Source organism: Mesoplodon bidens, assembly GCF_964165515.1.
Source record: "Mesoplodon bidens genome assembly, chromosome: 2".
Taxonomy (NCBI): domain Eukaryota; kingdom Metazoa; phylum Chordata; class Mammalia; order Artiodactyla; family Ziphiidae; genus Mesoplodon; species Mesoplodon bidens.
Genome location: NC_138177.1, coordinates 46,448,688 through 46,470,685, shown reverse-complemented (window position 1 = coordinate 46,470,685; position 21,998 = coordinate 46,448,688). Strand labels below are relative to the sequence as shown.

At 38.3% G+C, this 21,998-nt stretch overlaps 1 protein-coding gene across 3 annotated transcripts in view; it reads left to right on the top strand.

Moving 5' to 3' along the window:
- The first annotated feature begins 7,343 nt into the window (after positions 1–7,343).
- RPS6KC1 (ribosomal protein S6 kinase C1) overlaps positions 7,344–21,998 on the top strand; it is a 205,355-nt gene continuing 190,700 nt past the window's right edge. For all 3 annotated transcript variants that reach the window (XM_081221549.1, XM_081221553.1, XM_081221548.1), the window contains exon 1: positions 7,344–7,569. In XM_081221549.1, coding sequence (XP_081077675.1) covers positions 7,465–7,569 — 105 coding nt within the window. In that variant the 5' untranslated portion in view covers positions 7,344–7,464. The remainder of the gene's footprint in view (positions 7,570–21,998) is intronic.

Sequence of the window (21,998 nt, the reverse complement as noted above, 5' to 3'; positions counted from 1 at the left end):
TTACATTATGAGAATTTTGTAAACTTAGCATGATGAAACAACCAAAAAACACTGCTAATGGTTCTTTCATATCTGTGTCTCCTTTAACTAAAGAATCAATGGAATTCTACAAGAGAATTTTCCAATCCTGAACAGAAGTTCTTATTCTAGATGAAAATTAATAAGCAACACAGAGTTTAACTAGGAAATCCATTAGCAAGTTTGTAGCTAGCCATAAGGTTATCTAAGCCTGACAGATTCCAGAGAATTGAAAAAAAAAAGTATAAAGGAGATTTAAGAACATGAAACAGCTCTTATGCTACTCAAAATTTAGCAGTGGTACTCCGCATGATTCTAATTCTACTCCTACATAATGAACCCTGCAAGGATCAAGAATACAGAGATTGTTCCTTAAAGCTAGAAGTCAGTCAGTAATGGGAAATGTAAAGAAGACTGCCTTTAAGGAGTTCATGGTGTAGTGGGATAAAAACATGTCAGCCCTAAATTAACCCACACAACATATCACTACCCTGCAATAGGTGTGTAGTACAGATGAAGAATAGAGATGTGGTAGCAAAGAAGAAGGAACACCTACTACTCCTTGAAAGGGAAGATCGTTACTGTGAAAGAGGGCTTCAGAGAATCATTAGTCCTTGAGTGAGCTGATTCCTGAAGGCTGGTTGGGAGTGGTGGATATCTCAAGAGAAACAAATGGTTTGCAGATCTGAAGGTGTGAAATTGCAAAGGATTTGGTTGAAACCCAGAGAAATGAAACTGACAGGTGAACAGGGACCAGACATGATGGATCCTAAAAATCTATGACAGAGAAATTATGACAGTAAGACCCACTGAAGAATTTTACGGAGGAGTGACATAAGGCCATAGCTTTTTTTTTTTTTTGGCGGTACGCGGGCCTCTCACCGCTGTGGCTTCTCCCATTGTGGAGCACAGGCTCCGGACGCGCAGGCTTAGCAGCCATGGCTCACAGGCCCAGGCCCTCCGCGGCATGTGGGATCTTCCCGGACCGGGGCACGAACCCGTGTCCCCTGCATCGGCAGGTGGAGTCTCAACCACTGCGCCATCAGGGAAGCCCTGCCATAGATTTTAAAATGGATGATTTTAATGGGAATATGAAAGGTGGATTGGATGGGACTAGGGAGACCAGGGGACTTTTACTTCCTTAAATTTTTTTTTTAACTTATTGACTGGGGTACAACATACATACAGTAAAGTGAATAAATCGTAAATGTTTAGTTTGGTAAGTGTTTTCATATGTATACACTTATGTAACTACTAACCACCAGATCATGGCCCTTTCCAGCATCCCAGAAGAGTTTCTCACGTGGTTCTCAGGCAAAACCCATTGTACCTTGCACCTCCCATCCCTGTCGTCTTTGGATAGCCACTGTTTGAACTTCTATCACTATAGATTAGCTTTACTGTTTTTGAACTTTATATCAATGGAATTATAGAGTATGTACATTATCTTATGTCTGACTTCTATGCTGAACATTATGTGCATAAGATTCATCCTTTTTTTTTAAAGAGAATAACTCTTAAAAATTTATTTATTTATTTGGCTGCTCAGTGTCTTAGCTGTGGCATGTGGGATCTTCACTGCCGTGTGTGAGATCCTTGTTGTGGCATGCAGGGTCTTTTTAGTTGCGGCATGTGTGATCTTTAGCTGCGGCATGCAGGCTCTTAGTTGCGGTATGCAGGATCTAGCTCCTTGGCCAGAGATTGAACCTGGGCCCCCTGCATTGGGAGCATGGAGTCTTAACCATTGGACCGCCGGGGAATTCCCAGATTTATCATTTTTGATGCATGTAGCAGGAGTTAATTTTTAAAAAACTTTAGTATATGGCATAAGGTAGGGATCCAAATTCATTCTCTTGCATGTGGATATCTAGTTTTTCCAGCACCACTTGTTGAAAAGACTACCTACTACCCCTCCCCACCCTCCTCCACCCTTCTCAGCCATTGAATGGTCTTGGGATTGTTGCTGAAAATCACTTGACTATAAATGTATGGATTTATTTCTGAACTCTCAAACCATGCCATTTGTCTATATGTTTACCCTTATGCCACGACCCCACTCTTCTGATTACTGTAGCTTTGTAGTAAAATTTGAAATCAGGAAGTGAATCCTTTTTTTTTTTCAAGATTGTTTTGGCCATTCAGCATCCCTTGCATTTCCAAATGAATTTTAGGAACAGTTTGACCATTTCCGAAAAAAGAAAACAAAAAACAAAAACCAAGCAGTCAGAATCTTACTGGGGATTACACTGAATCTGTAGATAAATTCGGGGAGTATTGCCATCTTAACAATATTCTAATCCGTGAACATGGGATGACTTTCTACTTATTTAGGTATGCTTTAATTTCTCTCTATGAGGTTTTTAGAGTTTTCAGTGTACAAGTCTTACATTTCCTTGTTTAAATTTATTCTCAAATATTTTATTGTTTTTGATGGTACTGTAAATGGAATTATTTTCTTAATTTTATTTTCAGATTGTTTATTGCTAGTATAGAAATAAAATTGATTTTTCTGGGCTGATCTTATTTCCTGCAATTACAGTTTTATTGCATTTGTGTGTGTTTAGAGTTTTCTGTATATGAGATCATGTCACCTGCAAAAAAAAAGTTTTACTCCTGCCTTTCTACTCCGGATGCTTTTTATTTCTTGTCTCATTGTCTTGGCTAGAACTTCCAGTACAATGTTGAATAGATGTGGAAAGAGTGTACCTCTTTGTCTTGTTGCTGATCTTAGGGAGAAAACTTTCAGTCTTTCACCACTGAGTATGATGTTAACTGTGGTTTTTTTCATCAGTACCATTTATCAGGTTGAGGAAATTCTATTTTATTCCTACTTTGTTTTGTGTTTATCACGAAAGGGTGTTGGATTTTGTCAAATGCTTTTTCTGTATATATCTGTTGAGATAATCATGTGTTTTCCCCCTTTATTTCATTAATATGGTGTATTACACTCATTTATTTTCATATGTTGAACCAACCTTGCATTTTTGGGATAAATCCCACTTACCATGTTATTTGATCCTTTTAATATACTGTGGGATTTGGTTTGCTAATATTTAGTTGAAGAAGTTTCCATATATTCATAAGAGATTTTGGACTGCAGTTTTCTTATTTTGGTATGTCTTTGTCTGGCTTTGATACTCAGTTAATACTGGCTTCATAAAATGAGTCATTGTTTTCTCATCTATTTTTTTTGGAAGGATTTGAGAAAGATTGTTGTTAATTTTTCTTTAAATATTTGGTAGAATTCACCAGTGAAGCCATCTGATCCTGGGCTTTTTATTTGTTCAAGTTTTAAAATTACTGATTCAATATTTTTATTCATTATGTGTCTATTCACATTTTCTGTTGCTTCTTGAGCCAGTTTTGGTTGGACATTTTTTGTTTTGTTTTTAGCTCTTTGAACATATTTAAAATAGTTTATTTACATTTGGGCTTCCTCATGGACTTGGTTTTTATTGATTTCTTTTTTTCACTGTGTAGGGGCCATACTTTCTTATTTTTCAGGATGCCTCATAATTTTTTGTTGGAAACTGGACATTTTGAGTATCATAATGTGACAACTCTGAAAACCAGATTCTCTTCCCTCCTCAGAGTTCATTGTTACTGCTTGTAGTAGTTGTTGTTTAGTACATTTTCTGAACTGTTTTGTAAAGTCTATTAGTTGTTGTGTATGGCCACTGAAGTCTCTGTTCTGTTAGCTTAGTGGTCAGCTAATGACTGGACAGAGATTTTCTTATATGCCTGAAGATGAAAAAAACGGATTTGGGACTTTCCTCGTGGTCCAGTGGTTAAGACTTCACGCTTCCACTGTGAGGGGCACAGGTTTGATCTCTGGTCAGGGAACTAAGATCCCAAGCATGGCCCCCCCAAAAAATTAAATTAAAAATATCATTTATTGTCCACCTGTTTTATCAGTTACTGAGAGTGGAGTGTTAATGTCTTAACTACTATCATGGATTTGTCCTTTTCTTCTTTTAGTTCTACTGGTTTTTACTTTATACATTTTTAAGTTCTTTGATTAGGCACATGCACATTTAAAATCATCATGCCTTCTTGATGAATTTGTCGACTGAAAGAAAAATGCACAACATAAAACTTGTGAGTTAAGTTTTATTCAGGACCTTACTGAGGACTATTGACTGGGAGAGAACCTCTAGGATACCTGTGAGGAACTGCTCCAAAGAGGTAACAGAGGAGCCAGGATATACATGAGTTTCTTTTGCTGGGAAAAACATGATGTCACGCATCAAAAGATTACGGCTAATCACAAAGAATAAACATCTCAAGTTAATGATTTTAGTGTTTTTCTATGTATGGGAAGATATAAGGGGGTCATTTGAAAAATTTCCTTAGATATGCATCTTAACTATCTAAGGGCCTGTATATCCAAAACACTGCTGAATGTTTCCAGTTTTTCTCTATCCTGAATTCCCCTCAGGGTGAACTGTCAGTGGGCAACTGCAGTGGCAAATGGCTTGATTCTTGTAGAACTGGAATGGCAGGTAACTTTTTTTTTTTTTTTCTTTACAAACTGAACCCTTTATCATTAAGTTTTGTTTTTCCTTATACCTGGTAATGTGTCTTCTTCTAAAGTCTTCTGTGCGGTGCTTTCATGATATATCTTTTTCTATTCTTTTAGTTTTAACCAATGGCAGTTGCTGAATTAAACAAATTTGGAGAAAGTGGGAGAGGAGATTGCTAAGGGTGATTCCTAGATTCCTGGCTAATGTAACCAAATGGAGAGTAAAGTCAGTCATTGAGATAGGAACAGGCTTTTGAGGGAAAAAAGCTCAGATTTTAATCTGCTTTTTATAGTGGTATTTGGATATATAGGTAAAGATGTGCAGAATATGTGTCAAATCCTAGAAAAGAGATACTCCTTGAGATATAGATTTGTAAGTCAATGGGAATAAAGAACAAAGGATCAGGGCTTCCCTGGTGGCGCAGTGGTTGGGAATCTGCCTGCCAATGCAGGGGACATGGGTTCGAGCCCTGGTCTGGGAGGATCCCACATGCCGCGGAGCAACTGACCCCGTGAGCCACAATTGCTGAGCCTGCGCGTCTGGAGCCTGTGCTCTGCAACAAGAGAGGCCGCGATAGTGAGAGGCCTGCGCACCGCGATGAGGAGTGGCCCCCACTTGCCGCAACTAGAGAGGGCCCTCGTACAGAGGCGAAGAGCCAACACAGCCATAAATAAATAAATAAATAAAATTTAAAGAAAAAAAAGTTTAAAAAAAAAAAAAAGAACAAAGGATCAAAGGCAAAATTCTGAGGAACAAGAACATTAAAGTTTCCCAGAAGGAGGAGAAATCAACAAAGGAGATTGAAAAGGAGTGAATGACTCAGAGTGTAAAAGAAAAAAGCAAGAGAATGCTGACTCCTATACTAAGGACAAGAAGAGTTTTGAAAAGGTGGAAATGATCAGAAACGTTCAAAGTCTGGAAATACTGGGTAAGATAAGGTCATTAGAAACTTTTTTCAAAGCAGTTTCACAGTAGCAGTGTAGTAGTGAAGTGAATATGGGAATGAATGTATGATATTCATGAATGTATGAATGTGTGATGAATATTCGACTATTGATGCAGATTACTTTGAAAACAACTTAACTTTGACAAAGAGGGGAAGGAGAAAGAAAGAAGCAGGGGAAAAGACAACATGAATGATGTCCTTTATTCTCTTCTCTGCCTGGCTAATTCCTATCTCTCTTTCAAGATTCAGCCATAGTTTCCCCTGTATCAGAAAAATCTTAGCTAATCTTCCAATATTAATTAGATATGCTCTGTAGCACTCCATATATACATCTGTTATACTATTTATAACAATATAGCTTAATTGTTCCCTGTTTTTTCTTACTAGATGGTTCTTAAGAGCAGAGACTTTGTAACTCCAATGCCTAATTAGCATGATGTCTGGCATATAGTAGGTGGTGAATTCAGGTTTAATGAATGAATGATAGATAGATTTAGGCGTACATGGGTTGAGAAGAAGGAGCCAGTGATAAGGAATAGATTAAAGGTACAGAGAGCAGGGTTGGGATGTCATCGATGGAACAATGTCTTTAGGTCTGCCAATGAGGATGGATATCAGGGCACAGGAAGTGATTAGTCCTGAAAAACAAGGTAGGGATATGTCTATATCTCAGAGTGGAATAGAAATGTGTCAAGATGGAGGGGTTGGTACTAAGAACTTTTTTCCTCCTGTAAAGAAGGAGGGGCCAAAGGGTAGGGAGGCAAGACGAAGAGGAATAGAGAGTTGAGGAGAATGGCAAATGCTTGGAATGAATGTTATGGGGGAATGAGAAAATCTTGATCAAGGGAAGGTAGAATAATTGCCAAGCAGTGGATAGCAAGGAATTGAGAAAGGAAACTCTATCTTCCTAGTAGCTTTCTGAGTCAGGTGATTCCCAATCCCTCCCCACCCCGACCCCCCCCAGCCAGACACAGATTCCAGCTTTTAGAATATGAAGGGATGAAGTTTAAAACTGATATAGGGTTGTGTCAACTAAAAAATAGGCACAATGTGAGAAAAATGAGTTTCAGTTTTATTCAGGGACCGCTTTGAGTACTATAGCTCAGGAGACAGCCTCTCAGATAGCTCTGAGAAACTGCTCCAAAGAGGTAAGGGAGGAGCCAGGTTATATATGATTTTTTTTTCTTTGCTGGGAAAAACATGAAGTCAAGCATCAAAAGATTACTGCTAATCACACAGAACAGCTATCTCAAGTTAATGATTTTAGTGCTTTTCTATGTATGGAAAGGTGCAAGAACCTGTGAAAATTTCCCTTGGATATTCATCTTAACTATCTAAGGGTTAGTATACCCAAAGCAGGGAATACGTCCTAATTTTCCCCAGCTTGAATTCCCCGCAGGGCGTACTGTCAGTGGGCTTCCGCAGTGGGTCGCAACTTAATCCTTGTAAAACTCTAACAGGCAGGCTCTATTTTTTTTTTTTTTTTTTTTTTTTTAACATTTGGGGGCTTGCTGTGGTGATATAAAGACATATGCACAGGTGGACGGGATTTGTCTTAGAAAGAAGAAAGAGTTATGTCAGGGAGAGAGTTCAGGTGTTGTGGGTATTTAAACCGATGGGTCGTCAGTAGGGAAGGAAAGAAGATGCTAGGCTCGGGTATCCCTCCATCCCGTTACAGGCGGTTCTACTGCCTGATTCCAGGCAGTAGAACCGCCTAATTAGGGCCTAACCTATTTGCCAGTCAGGCCCTAATTAGGCTCCGTATCTCAGGTGGAACCACTTCTTCCCCAGAATTGGCGCGCCGGCCTGACCCGGAAGCTTTCCCGCCAACCCGGAAGCAGAGCTCTGCGGCGGAGGCGCCGCAGCAGAGTTACCGCTCCCTCGCCGCCTGGCCGCTGCTTAGAGAATCCGGGCCGCGGCGGTGTCGGGTTGCACTGATGATCCCCGGCAGGCGGCGGCGGCAGAGGCGGCGGGAGGATGACCTCTCCCCGAGAGCGGGGTGCCGACCTGGCCCGTTTCTACACTGTCACCGAGCCCCAGCGACACCCGAAGGGCTACACGGTGTATAAGGTCACCGCCCGGGTAAGTGCAGTTGTCTGGGTGGGGTAAGAGTCTGAACTGGGATGAGAGACGGGTGTGGACCCTGGTGTGAGGATGCCTGACACCGGGTCAAAGCCGAGGGTGGGACTGGCTGCGCCTAGTGCCGGGACAAGCGTCCGAGGTGAGGACTTAAGGAAGGATGGGGTGGGGGCAGAGCGTGGGATGTCCCGTACAACGCTGGAAACGGTCGCGGTAGTGTCCCCATTCCAGGGTGGGGCAAACGTTGATCATTTAAAATTGATGATTCAGCCCCATCCCACTTGGACTTTCTCTTCTGAGGCTGAGATTTGCAGAAGTGGTTTTGCTTGCCTCCGAGGGATAATGCAGGTTAAAAAAAATGTTAAATTTATGTACTATTTGATTTACATAATAAAAGATATTTCTTCCCTTGACCTTTTATACAGCTTCAGGGTTGCACTGAGGAAGATAAACTCTTGGGAAGTATGTCAGTGGTAGGGCCACCATCGTAAGACCTCTGTATCTGTCTATGTCTTTCTGCCTCTGAGTTTTTCGTGGTTTTCAGTAGGAGACATGAGAAATTCTGCTGACGGTGTCTTGTGTGAGTTGTCTTGAGGGCACATTTAAAAGTTGTGAGGCTCCTTTACATCAACTAATTGATCCAGTTTTTAGTACCCACTTTGTTCATGTTTCATTGCTCTTGCCTTGAGTTTTAGAGTTTGCGTCTCCCTTCTTGGAAAATAATAGTAATAAAGTTAAATATGAATATTAAATATAAAATAAGAATATTGGGCCTCCCTGGTGGCGCAGTGGTTGAGAGTCCGCCTGCCGATGCAGGGGATACGGGTTCGTGCCCCGGTCTGGGAGGATCCCATATGCCGCGGAGCGGCTGGGCCCGTGAGCCATGGCCGCTGAGCCTGCGCATCCGGAGCCTGTGCTCCGCAACGGGAGAGGCCACAACAGTGAAAGGCCCGCATACCGCAAAAAAAAAAAAAAAAAAAAAAGAATATTAAAATGAAATATCTATATACATGTATGTAGTATGAATGTATGTTTATATTAGGCATGTTGTACACATCACCCAATTTAATACTAATTTTAATAATGAGGAAACTAAGGTTCAAGAGAGTGCTGTGGGGCTTCCCTGGTGGCGCAGTGGTTGAGAGACCGCCTGCCAATGCAGGGGACACGGGTTCGTGCCCCTGTCTGGGAAGATCCCACATGCCGCGGAGCGGCTGGGCCCGTGAGCCATGGCCGCTGAGCCTGTGCGTCCGGAGCCTGTGCCCCGCAACGGGAGAGGCCACAGCAGTGAGAGGCCCGCGTACCGCAAAAAAAAAAAAAAAAAAAAAGAGAGTGCTGTGGCTTGCCCAGCTTCATGTTGCAAGGTGGTAGCACAAATGGGGTTTGAGATCAGTTCTGTTTAACTCCAAGTTGTATAAAATGTTAAGAATTAACTTTATCATTATCATTAATTGTTAAAAAAGAGAGGTATTGATAGTAGTAATGGTACAATATACATTTGGGGGATGTAGTAATCTTGGGTGATAGCTTAGGAAGTGGGCTTTCAGAAGAACCTTAAAGGTTAAATAGATTTAGATAAGCAGAGTTTGGGGCATGGGAATGGCACATGCCTTATGGAAATGGTGCACAATTCAGACAAGTGTGAGAGGATGAGATGAGCAAATTTGTGTAAATATAGTAAGACCAGGCCTGGTTATTGCAGAGGGCTGTACCAAGAATAGAGAAATTTGTTACTCCCTGTTTGCAAGTAAGGTTGCTATATAGGTGGAGTGTTAGTTTCAGATTAAGAAAAAAATTTTAAGATTAAGGGGGCTCTTATTATACCACTCTTGAAACCTTTCTAGTCTTTGGGACCTTCAAAAATCTAGACTTGGTTTCCTAACATAGTTTGTGGAATTAGAACAATCTTCAACATACATAATGTTCCCCTCACAGCACCCTGTTTATCTCTTGTTATAACACTTATCACAGTTATATTGTATTAATCTTTTTACATGTCTATGTCTCTTAGTAGATTTAGAGCAGGTCTCTAGCATTGGTATTTGTTTCCTTTTATATCTCCTAAGGCAGTGGGGCACAGAATGCCTAAAAAAATATTGTTGAACGTTTTCCTCTCTATTTCTTCTCTAAACACACCCAATAAATGTTTAGTTTCAGGCACTACGTGCTCCTAGGGATACAAGGCTGAATAAAGTGTGGGCCTTCCTTTCAAGGATACTCCTAGTAGAAAAGGGTTTACTGGACTTAAAGAAGTATAGTACAGGGTAGAAAGTGTTAAATGCCATAAGAGACTACAGGAAAGGGCTATGGGATTTTAGAAGACAGAGAGATTGCTTCTGGCCCAAGGGATCAGGGAACATGTACCAATTAAGATAGGTGGTGAGAGATGGGAAGAATCTAGATGGGTGGGATAAATGGAGAGGGCATCATAGGTAGAAGGGTAGGTAGAAGGAATAGAGCCCATTAAGGCCTGAAGGTGTGAATGTGTGTGGAACTTGAATAGGAAACACTGAGTATGATTATTACTTGTATTCTTACTTTACAAAAGGAAAGGTTAACCTAATTGAGATCTTAAATATCTTAAGCTGTGAACTAACTTATATGACAGCATAAATTAGAAGATAAAGTAGCACATTGCCTGTTCTAACCAAATCCATATAATATGCATGCTACATATTGCTTTGGTTGTTTAACTGGAAATTGCTTACACTGCCTTTTTTTCTCCTTGTAAATATTTACGTCATTTATTACTTATTGTACAGATTTTGTTTTCTAATTTTAAGGATTGAGGGTTAATACTGATATATACTTAAAAAACAACCACTTAGTATTATAAAATAAGTAAAATATTTGTTATTTTTTGAGACTTAAGGAGAAAAACAGCTTAACTCAGGAGAATTAATCAGGTAAGTAGTGCTCCCCTGAGAGAACTTCATAAGATAAAAATGTCTTCTTTGTTTCCTATTACTGACTGACTTCTAGCTTTAAGGAACAATCTCTGTATTCTTGATCCTTGCAGGGTTCTTTATGTAGGAGTAGAATTAGAATCATGTGGAGTACCATTGCTAAATTTTGAGTAGCATAAGAGCTGTTTCATGTTCTTAAATCTCCTTTATACTTTTTTTTCCCCCTCAATTCTCTGGAACCTGTCAGGCTTAGATAACCTTATGGCCAGTTACAAGCTTGCTAATGGATTTACTAGTTAAACTCTGTGTTGCTTATTAATTTTCAACTAGAATAAGTACTTCTGTTCAGGATTGGAAAATTCTCTTGTAGAATTCCATTGATTCTTTAGTTAAAGGAGACACAGATATGAAAGAACCATTAGCAGTGTTTTTGGTTGTGTCATCATGCTAAGTTTACAAAATTCTCATAATGTATATACATTTCTCAACAATATTAAGTGAATGGTAATTCTTGCCTGTATTCTTTCCATGAATATGGAAAGAAAAAGGTATGCTTTTATTTTTAAAAGACGGTTTGCCTTATGACTTTATGTTGTTTATATTGAGATGTAATTTATATACAGTAAAATTCACCAATTTTAAGTGTATAATTTGTTTAGTTTTGACAAATGTCTATAATTGTGTAACCACCACCACAGACATCACTGCAGGAGTTCCCTCATGCTCCTTTGCAGTCAGTCCCCTCTCCCCACCCTCTGTCCCTAGGCAACCACTAGTAAGTTTTCTGTCGTTGTAGATTAGGCTGTATTTTCTAGAATGTTATATAAAAGGAATCATATACAGTGCTTTTTTGGGGGGGGTATCCAACTTCTTTAACTCAGTATGATTATTTGAGATTCATCTATGTTGTGTATTTTTTAAAATAAATTTATTTTTTATTTATTTACTTTTGGCTGCATTGGGTCTTTGTTGCTGCGGGCTTTCTCTAGTTGCGGCGAGCCGGGGCTACTCTTTGTCGCGGTGCGCAGGCTTCTCATTGCCGTGGCTTCTCTTGCTGTGGAGCATGGGCTCTAGGTGCGTGGGCTTCAGTAGTTGTGGCTCACGGGCTCTAGAGCACAGGCTCAGTAGTGGCGCACGGGCTTAGTTGCTCGGTGGCATGTGGGATCTTCCCGGACCAGGGCTTGAACCCGTGTCCCCTGCCTTGGCAGGGGGAATCTTAATCACTCCGGCATCAGGGAAGTCCCGTATGTTGTGTATTTTTATTCTCTTTTATTGCTGACCAGTATTCCCTTGTATGGTTATACTACAATTAATCCATCCACCTGTTGATGGACATTTGGGTTGTTTCCAGTTTGGGGCTGTTAATACAGCTATTAGGAACATTTATATACAAGTCTCTGTACAAGTGGGCTTTTATTTCTCTAATAGCACCCAGCCTTGTTTACTATACCTTTATACTAAGTTGAAATCTGGTAGTCTTAGTCCTCTTTCTTTTTCTTTCTCAAAATTGTTTTGGCTATTCTAGATTGTTTGCATTTTCATAAAAAGTTTGGAATCAGCTTGTCAAGTTCTACAAACATGGCTACCCAGATTTTGATTGGGATTACCTTGAGAATGTAGATCAATTTCAGAAGAATTGATATCTTTAAACAGTATTGAATCTTCTGATCCATGAATGCGCATCTTCCATGTATTTAGCTCTTTAATTTGAACCATATTTTCTAGTTTTCAGTGTGCAGGTCTTGCACATAAAGTAATTTGGGTTTGTTTTCAAACTGTGAGAATACATGTCTTTATTTTACATAGCTAACGTTTACTGAGTATTAATAGCAGACACTTCTGTGGTGCTTTCTATGAGTCAAGCTCTATTCTAAGAACTTTATATAAATTAGCACATTTTTCATAACAGCCCGATGAGCAGCTGCAATTATTATTCTCACTTTATTGTGAGAAAATTGAAGCACAGAGAGGTTAAATAACTTGCCTAGGGTCACACAACTAGCAAATTATGGAATCTAGATTTGAACCCTGGTAGACTGGGTTTTTAATCCCAGTGCTATGCTGAATACCTAAACATATTTCGTTAGAGGCTGTGGCTGTACTGTAGCTTGGCAAAAGTGATAGATGCAAGTATACTACAGTGATTAGGATGATGTGAACAAAGGGGAGCAAGGAATGAATAGAAGTACTCAGCTTGACTCGAATCTGAAAACTGCCATTTCCAAAGCTTTGTATTCAGGCATTATTTGTATTGCTTAGAGGGAACCTGCTTTCAATTCCTGAGCACATTCTTGTATGGCCTGCTTGTGCTTGGGAAGATAATTATTTGTAGTTTTCTAAGTATGCTGGTACCCTGCATTCTTCCATACCTCTCTGTTAGATGCTGTTTCCTCTGTCTGGAATGCTCTTTCCTTTTGTCTTGGCAGTCCCTGCTCATCTGAAGTGTTAGCTCCTGCCCTGTGTTCTACAGGAAGCCTTTCTTTTTTTTTGAATTTTATTTCCTTTATTTGTAATTTCTATTTGGGCCTCCCCATCACCACCACCTCCCCCACACATATAAATCTGCCCTTATAATATGATCATCACCATTAATTATACAGTTGTACAAAACCAGAATCAGGAATTTAAAAGTTTCCTATTTTTTCCCCACAACTCACACACACATACACTGTATTTTATTTCTACAAGAGATAAATAAACTGACACCAACCATTGTAAATGGATGACCACAACAAAAGCAACAATGATTGAATTACCAAACACGAAACACACTCATACTATGTCATAATATTGACATTCAGTCCAATAATCCTCCACTGTAACAGCTCCTTTACTTTGCAGTGAAAATTGATTTGTATATTTTTTGCCTCTGAGTCCTTGTGGGATTTTTTTTAATTCAAATAGAAAGTCACAAAAATTATAATCATCCTCATCAGTTCACTCAGTCCCATGTAATTAATTTATTTTTCCTCTTGATCTTTTGTTAGCACTTTTATGAATTCATGTTTTCCATTAGAGCTCTGAAAATGCTTATTCATTCAGTTAAGCAGTATAGTCAGTTACCAGAAACCTGTACTTGTCAGAGTCTTTTCCATGAACACCTTGAAGATGAAACCCTTTTATAGGAAAATTTTTGCAAAAGCATCAGAGTACACCCAGGACAGTCTGTAAATGACAAAAGACTTAAAAATGACCATGGTTAAAGATTTGATGAAAGTTCATAATAATGCAGTTGACAAGGAAATTTAGTTATTTCTGAGATATACATTTTAAAGTAATAACTAGAATTATGACTTATAACATTATACCAGAACATATAAGATTTTTAGAAATTTCATGTAATGTCTGAAACATTTATATTAACATATTGCCATACAAATAAGCCAAAGAAAGTTTAGTATTAGTTGTTTTTTTTTGTTTGTTTTTTTATACTGCAGGTTCTTATTAGTCATCAGTTTTATACACATCAGTGTATACATGTCAATCCCAATCGCCCAATTCAGCACACCACCATCCCCACCCCACCGCAGTTTTCCCCCCTTGGTGTCCATACATTTGTTCCCTACATCTGTGTTTCAACTTCTGCCCTGCAAACTGGTTCATCTTTACCATTTTTCTAGGTTCCACATACATGCGTTAATATACAATATTTGTTTTTCTCCTTCTGACTTCACTCTGTATGACAGTCTCTAGATTCATCCACGTCTCAACAAATGACTCAATTTTGTTCCTTTTTATGGCTGCGTAGTATTCCATCGTATATATGTACCACAACTTCTTTATCCCTTCGTCTGTCGATGGGCATTTAGGTTGCTTCCATGACCTGGCTGTTGTATATAGTGCTGCAATGAACATTGGGGTGCATGTATCTTTTTGAATTCTGCTTTTCTCTGGGTATATGCCCACTAGTGGAATTGCTGGGTCATATGGTAATTCTATTTTTAGTTTTTTAAGAAACCTCCATACTTTTTTCCATAGTGGCTGTATCAATTTACATTCCCACCAGCAGTGCAAGAGGGTTCCCTTTTCTCCACACCATCTCCAGCATTTGTTGTTTGTAGATTTTCTGATGATGCCCATTCTAACTGGTGTGAGGTGATAACTCATTGTAGTTTTGATTTGCATTTCTCTAATAATTAGTGATGTTGAGCAGCTTTTCATGTGCTTCTTGGCCATCTGTATGTCTTCTACGGAGAAATGTATAGTTAGGTCTTCTGCCCATTTTTGGATTGGGTTGTTTGTTTTTTTAGTATTGAGCTGCATGAGCTGTTTATATATTTTGGAGATTAATCCTTTGTCCGATGATTCATTTGCAAGTATTTTCTCCTATTCTGAGGGTTGTCTTTTCATCTTGTTTATGATTTCCTTTGTTGTGCAAAAGCTTTGAAGTTTCATTAGGTCCCACGTGTTTATTTTTGTTTTCATTTCCATTACTCTAGGAGGTGGATCAAAAAATATCTTGCTGTGATTTATGTCAAAGAGTGTTCTGCCTATGTTTTCCTCTAAGAGTTTTATAGTGCCCAGTCTTACATTTATGTCTCTAATCCATTTTGAGTTTAGTTTTGTGTATGGTGTTAGGGAGTGTTCTAATTTCATTCTTTGACGTGTAGCTGTCCAGTTTTCCCAGCACCACTTATTGAAGAGACTGTCTTTTCTCCATTGTATATCTGTGCTTCCTTTGTTATAGCATAGTTGACCATAGGTGCGTGGGTTTATCTCTGGGCTTTCTATCCTGTTCCATTGATCTATATTTCTGTTTTTGTGCCAGTACCATCTTGTCTTGATTACTGTAGCTTTGTAGTATAGTCTGAAGTCAGGGAGTCTGATTCCTCCAGCTACGTTTTTTCCCCTCAAGACAGCTTTGGCTATTTGGGATCTTTTGTGTCTCCATACAAATCTTAAGATTTTTTGTTCTAGTTCTGTAAAAAATGCCATTGATAATTTGATAAGGATTGCATTGAATCTGTAGATTGCTTTGGGTAGTATAGTCATTTACACAATATTGATTTTTCCAATCCAAGAATATGGTATATCTCTCCATCTGTTGGTATCATCTTTAATTTCTTTCATCAGTGTCTTATAGTTTTCTGCATACAGGTCTTTTGTCTGCTTAGGTAGGTTTATTCCTAGGTATTTTATTCTTTTTGTTGCAATGGTAAATGGGAGTGTTTCCTTAATTTTTCTTTCAGATGTTTCATCATTAGTGTATAGGAATGCAAGAGATTTCTGTGCATTAATTTTGTATCCTGCAACTTTACCAAATTCATTGATTAGCTCTAGTAGTTTTCTGGTGGCATCTTTAGGATTCTCTATGTATAGTATCATGTCATCTGCAAACAATGAGTTTTCTTTTTTCTTTTTCAATTTGTGTTCCTTTTATTTCTTTTTCTTCCCTGATTGCCATGGCTAGGACTTCCAAAACTATGTTGAATAATAGTGGTGAGAGTGGTCCTTTTCTTGTTCCTGCTTTTAGAGGAAATGCTTTCAGTTTTTCACCATTGAGAATGGTGTTTGCTGTGGTTTTGTCATATATGGCCTTTATTATGTTGAAGTAGGTTCCCTCTATGCCCATTTTCTGGAGAGTTTTTATCATAAATGGGTGTTGAATTTTGTCAAAAGCTTTTTCTGAGTCTGTTGAGATGATCATATGGTTTTTATTCTTCAGTTTGTTAATATGGTGTATCACGCTGAGTGATTTGTGTATATTGAAGAATCCTTGCATCTCTGGGATAAATGAGCCTTTTAATGTGTTGTTGGATTCTGTTTGCTAGTATTTTGTTGAGGACTTTTTTTTTTTTTTTTTGCGGTAGGTACGTGGGCCTCTCACTGTTGTGGCCTCTCCCATTGCGGAGCACAGGCCACGGACGCGCAGGCCCAGCGGCCATGGCTCACGGGCCTAGCTGCTCCGCGGCATGTGGGATCTTCCTGGACCGGGGCACGAACCTGTGTCCCTTGCATCGGCAGGCGGACTCTCAACCACTGCGCCACCAGGGAAGCCCTTGTTGAGGATTTTTGAATCTATATTCATCAGTGATATTGTTCTGTAATTATCTTTCTTTGTAGTATCTTTGTCTGGTTTTTGTATCAGGGTAATGGTGTCCTCATAGAATGAGTTTGGGAGTTTTCCTTCCTCTGCAGGTCTTTGGAAGAGTTTGAGAAGGATGGGTGTTAGCTCTTCTCTAAATGTTTGATAGAATTCACCTGTGAAGCCATCTGGTCCTGGACTTTTCTTTGTTGGAAGATTTTTGATCACAATTTCAATTTCATTACTTGTGACTGGTCTGTTCATATTTTCTGTTTCTTCCTGGTTCAGTCTTGGAAGGTTATACCTTTCTAAGAGTTTGTCCATTCCTTCCAGGTTGTTCATTTTATTGACATAGAGTTACTTGTAATAGTCTCTTAGGATGCTTTGTATTTCTGCGGTGTCCATTGTAACTTCTCCTTTTTCATTTCTAATTTTATTGATTTGAGTCCACTCCCTCTTTTTCTTGATGAGTCTGGCTAATGGTTTGTCAATATTGTTTGTCTTCTCAAAGAACCAGCTTTTAGTTTTATTGGTCTTTGCTATTATTTTCTTTGTTTCTATTTCATTTATTTCTGCTCTGATCTTTATGATTTCTTTCTTTCTGCTAACTTTGGGTTTTGTTTGTTCTTCTTTCTCTCGTTCCTTTAGGTGTAAGGTTAGATTGTTTATTTGAGATTTTTCTTGTTTCTTGAGGTAGGCTTGTATAGCTATAAACTTCCCTCTTAGAACTGGTTTTGCTGCATCCCCTAGGTTTTGGATGATCATGTGTTCATTGTCATTTGTCTCTAGGTATTTTTTGATTTCCTCTTTGATTTCTTCAGTGATATCTTGGTCATTTAGTAACGTATTGTTTAGCTTCCATGTGTTTGTGTTTATTAGGTTTTTTCCCCTGTAATTCATTTCTAATCTCATAGTGTTGTGGTCAGAAAAGATGCTTGATATGATTTCACTTTTCTTAAGTTTACTGAGGCTAGATTCGTGACCCAAGATGTGATCTATCCTGGAGAATGTTCCATGTGCACTTGAGAAGAAAGTGTAATCTGTTTTTGGAATGTCCTATAAATATCAATTAAATCTATCTGGTCTATTGTGTCTTTTAAAGCTTGTGTTTCCTTATTTATTTTCTGTTTGGATGATCTGTCCATTGGTGTAAGTGAGGTGTTAAAGTCCCCCACTATTACTGTGTTACTGTCGATTTCCTCTTTTAGAGCTGTTAGCAGTTGCCTTATGTATTGAGGTGCTCCTATGCTGGGTGCATATATATTTGTAATTGTTCTATCTTCTTCTTGGATTGATCCCGTGATCATTACGTAGTGTCCTTCCTTGTCTTGTGTGACATTCTTTATTTTAAAGTGTATTTTATCTCATATGAGTATTGCTACTCCAGCTTTCTTATGATTTCCATTTGCATGGAATATCTTTCCATCCCCTCACTTTCAGTCTGTATGTGTCCCTAGGTCTGAAGTGGGTCTCTTGTAGACAGCATATATATGGGTCTTGTTTTTGTATCCATTCAGCAAGCCTGTGTCTTTTGGTTGGAGCATTTAATCCATTCACATTTAAGGTAATTATTGATATGTATGTTCCTATGACCATTTTCTTAATTGTTTTGGGTTTGTTTTTGTAGGTCCTTTTCTCCTCTTGTGTTTCTCACTTAGAGATGTTCCTTTAGCATTTGTTTTAGAGCTGGCTTGGTGGTGCTGAATTCTCCTAGCTGTTACTTGTCTCGTCGAATCTGAATGAGATCCTTGCTGGGTAGAGTAATCTTGGTTGTAGTTTCTTCCCTTTCATCACTTTATCATGCCACTCCCTTCTGGCTTGTGGAGTTTCTGTTGAGAAATCAGCTGTTAACCTTATGGGAGTTCCCTTGTATGTTATTTGTCGTTTTTCCCTTGCTGCTTTCAATAATTTTTCTTTGTCTTTGATTTTTGCCAGTTTGATTACTATGTGTCTCAGCGTGTTTCTCCTTGCGTTTATTCTGTATGGGACTCTCTGTGCTTCCTGGACTTGGGTGGCTATTTCCTTTCCCATGTTAGGGAAGTTTTCAAGTATAATCTCTTCAGATATTTTCTCAGGTCCTTTCTCTCTCTCTACTCCTTCTGGGAACCCTATAATGCGAATGTTGTTGCCTTTAATGTTGTCCCAGAGGTCTCTTAGTCTGTCTTCATTTCTTTTCATTCTTTTTTCTTTATTCTGTTCCTCAGCAGTGAATTCCACCATTCTGTCTTCCAGGTCACTTATCCATTCTTCTGCCTCAGTTATTCTGCTATTGATTCTTTCCAGTGTATTTTTCATTTCAGTTATTGTATTGTTCATCTCTGTTTGTTTGTTCTTTAATTCTTCGAGGTCTTTGTTAAACATTTCTTGCATCTTCTCGATCTTTGCCTCCATTCTTTTTCCGAGGTCCTGGATCATCTTCACTATCATTATTCTGAATTCTTTTTCTGGAAGATTGCCTATCTCCACTTCATTTCGTTGTTTTTCTGGGGTTTTATCTTGTTCCTTCATCTGGTACATAGCCCTCTGCCTTTTCATCTTGTCTATCTTTCTGTGAATGTGGTTTTTGTTCCACAGGCTGCAGGATTGTAGTTCTTCTTGCTTCTGCTGTCTGCCCTCTGGTGGATGAGTCTATCTAAGAGGCTTGTGGAAGTTTCCTCTATTTTTGTGTTTTTAAGGAACCGCCATATTGTTCTCCACAGCGGCTGTATCCATTTACATTCCCACCAACAGTGTAAGAGGGTTTCATTTTCTCTGTACCCTCTCCAGCATTTGTTATTTGTAGACTTTTTACTGATGGCCATTCTGACTGGTGTGAGGTGGTACCTCATTATAGTTTTGGTATGCATTACTCTAATAATTAATGATGTTGAGCATCTTTTCACGTGCCCACTGGCCATCTGTATGTCTTCTTTGGAGAAATGTCTATTGAGCTTTTTTACCCATTTTTCGATTGGGCTGTTTGTTCTTTTTGTTGTTGAGTTGTATGAGCTGTTTGTATATTTTGGAGATTAAGCCCTTGTCTGTCGCATCATTTGCAAATATTTTCCCCCTTTCTGTAGGTTGTCTTTTAATTATTTTTCATGGTTTCTTTTGCTGTGCAAAAGCTTGTAAGTTTGATTAGGTCTCATTTGTTTATTTTTGTGTTTATTTTTATTGCCTTGGGAGACTGACCTAAGAAAACATTGGTACAATTTATGTCAGAGAATGTTTTGCCTGTTCTCTCTTCTAGGAGTTTTATGGTGTCAGGTCTTATGTTTAAATCTTTAAGCCATTTTGAGTTTGTTTTTTGCATGGTGTGAGGTTTATTTTGGTTTATGTTGTGCATGTTCTGACTTCATTGATTTACATGCAGCTGGCGAACTTTCCTAGCACCACTTGCTGAAGAGAGTGTCTTTTTCCCTTTTTATATTCTTGCCTCCTTTGTTGAAGATTAATTGGCTCTAGGTGTGTGGGTTTATTTCTGGGCTCTATATTTTTTTCCATTGATCCATATGTCTGTTTTTGTACCAGTACCACACTATTTTGACTACTGTAGCTTTGTAGTATTGTCTGAAGTATGGAAGAGTTATGCCTCCTGCTTTGTTTATTTTTTTCCTCAGGATTGCTTTGGCAATTCTGGGTCTTTTATGGTTCCATATAAATTTTTGGATTATTTGTTCTAGTTCTGTGAAAAATGTCTTCGGTATTTTGATAGGGATCACATTAAATCTGTAGATTGCTTTGGGTAGCATTGCCATTTTAACAATATTAATTCTTCCAATCCAAGAGCATTGGATATCTTTCCATTTCCTTGAATCCTCTTTAATTTCCTTCATTAATGTTTTATAGTTCTCAAGTATGTCTTTCACCTCCTTGGTCTGGTTTATTCCTAGGTGTGGAAAGTCATATCTTTGAGAAATGAAACGAGTGGGCATGTCTCTCTTTTTTCATTGTGTTTGATTATTTGTATCTTGACACTTAGTTTTTTTTTTAAATATGTTACTTTTGTTAATATTTTATCCTGTTATATCTGATATTACCCTAAACTAGAAGCTAAATAGTAATAGTGAAGTGGCCATCAGAAGACGTGATTATAATAAATTGCTCATAAAAGTAGCTTTTTAAAATTTATGTTTAACTGATTTCCATTTGTTTCTAAAGGGACTTATTTTGTGATCATTTTTGGTAGGAAATACAATAGCTAGATTTGAATAAATTTTGTAGTTTTATTTTCCAGTAGCTATCTCTTAATCTTATGAAGAAGACAATTCTTTTGTATATGTCTGAGTTAAGAGGTTGATTTCAAATCATTCTTATGAGTTATTATGATAATAATTAGATAAAAGAGTGCCTTTCACTTGACTTTTAAGGAAACTAGGTAAAACTTATTAAGATGTAGATAAAGTAAGCACTGGAAAGGATTTAGAGGACCTAATGACGGCATGGTTTGTTGTTTATTATGGACCTTAGCTAGGCCAAGCCACAACATTCGTTCTTTTTTTTTTTTTAAAGATGGGCAAGAGGGCTTATTTTAAGGTTGCTTTTCTTTGGTTTAGCACTGAACTGGCAAGAAAGCAGTTTATAGCTAGTGCCAGAGCTGGTATTCAGACTCTCTTCTTTGATCCTTCTGATCTGCCAAAGTGCTTCTTCAACGTCTACTTTTTGGTTTACTTGCATTTCTTTGTGAAAGACAAATGGGTTTACCTAACAGGCATTAGGACTATTACTTGGAATTTTAATCTCTAGGAGGGTAGATCTGTTATGTCCTGGAAAGAGCACTTTGTTCGGAATCACAGAATTTTGAGATCCAATCCTCTCTGTTACTGATTAATCTGATTAGTATTAGTATGATAATATATGCTCTTGGTCCTTGGTTATCTCATTCTACCAGGCAATATTGTCTTGTTGATTGAATGAAACAAAGTATTTAATTTCTTAGCACAGTGAGAGAGAGTTAACCTTCACTGTGAGCCCTTATTTGTTTTCCTAAATTCAGAACTTGTCATTGGCATTAACCGAGGCAGATGGACTACAAACGTTGCAGTAACATTTCCCAACTGTGTTTCAAATTTTAGTAGGTGTTGCACTAAATAAATCAAATAATAATAAATAAACAACCTATGATAAAAATAAAAAGTTGAGTGGATAAATGACCTTGGGGAATACTATATATTTTCCTTTTGGAGATTTACTAGGCATAATAGTGTGTTAAGGCCTTGAGAAATTCTGCTGTAAAAAAAAAAATTTTTTTTTAAAACAAAGGTAAACTGAGTTGACCATTAAGCCTCCTTTGAAAGCACCGATTATTAAAGAGTATCCGTATTCCGTGGCACATGGCTTTTGAAGCACAGCTTTAGCACAATAATTTGCAGGATGACTTGGTGATATAATTCTCTATAGCAAAAGGCTCTTCAAGATATGTATAGTACTTACTGAGTCAGTGGTAGCTAACGCTTGCAGTGGAAATTTATGAACTTTAAGTGAAAACAATCACTACTTTAAATTCTAACTTTTGTGAAATT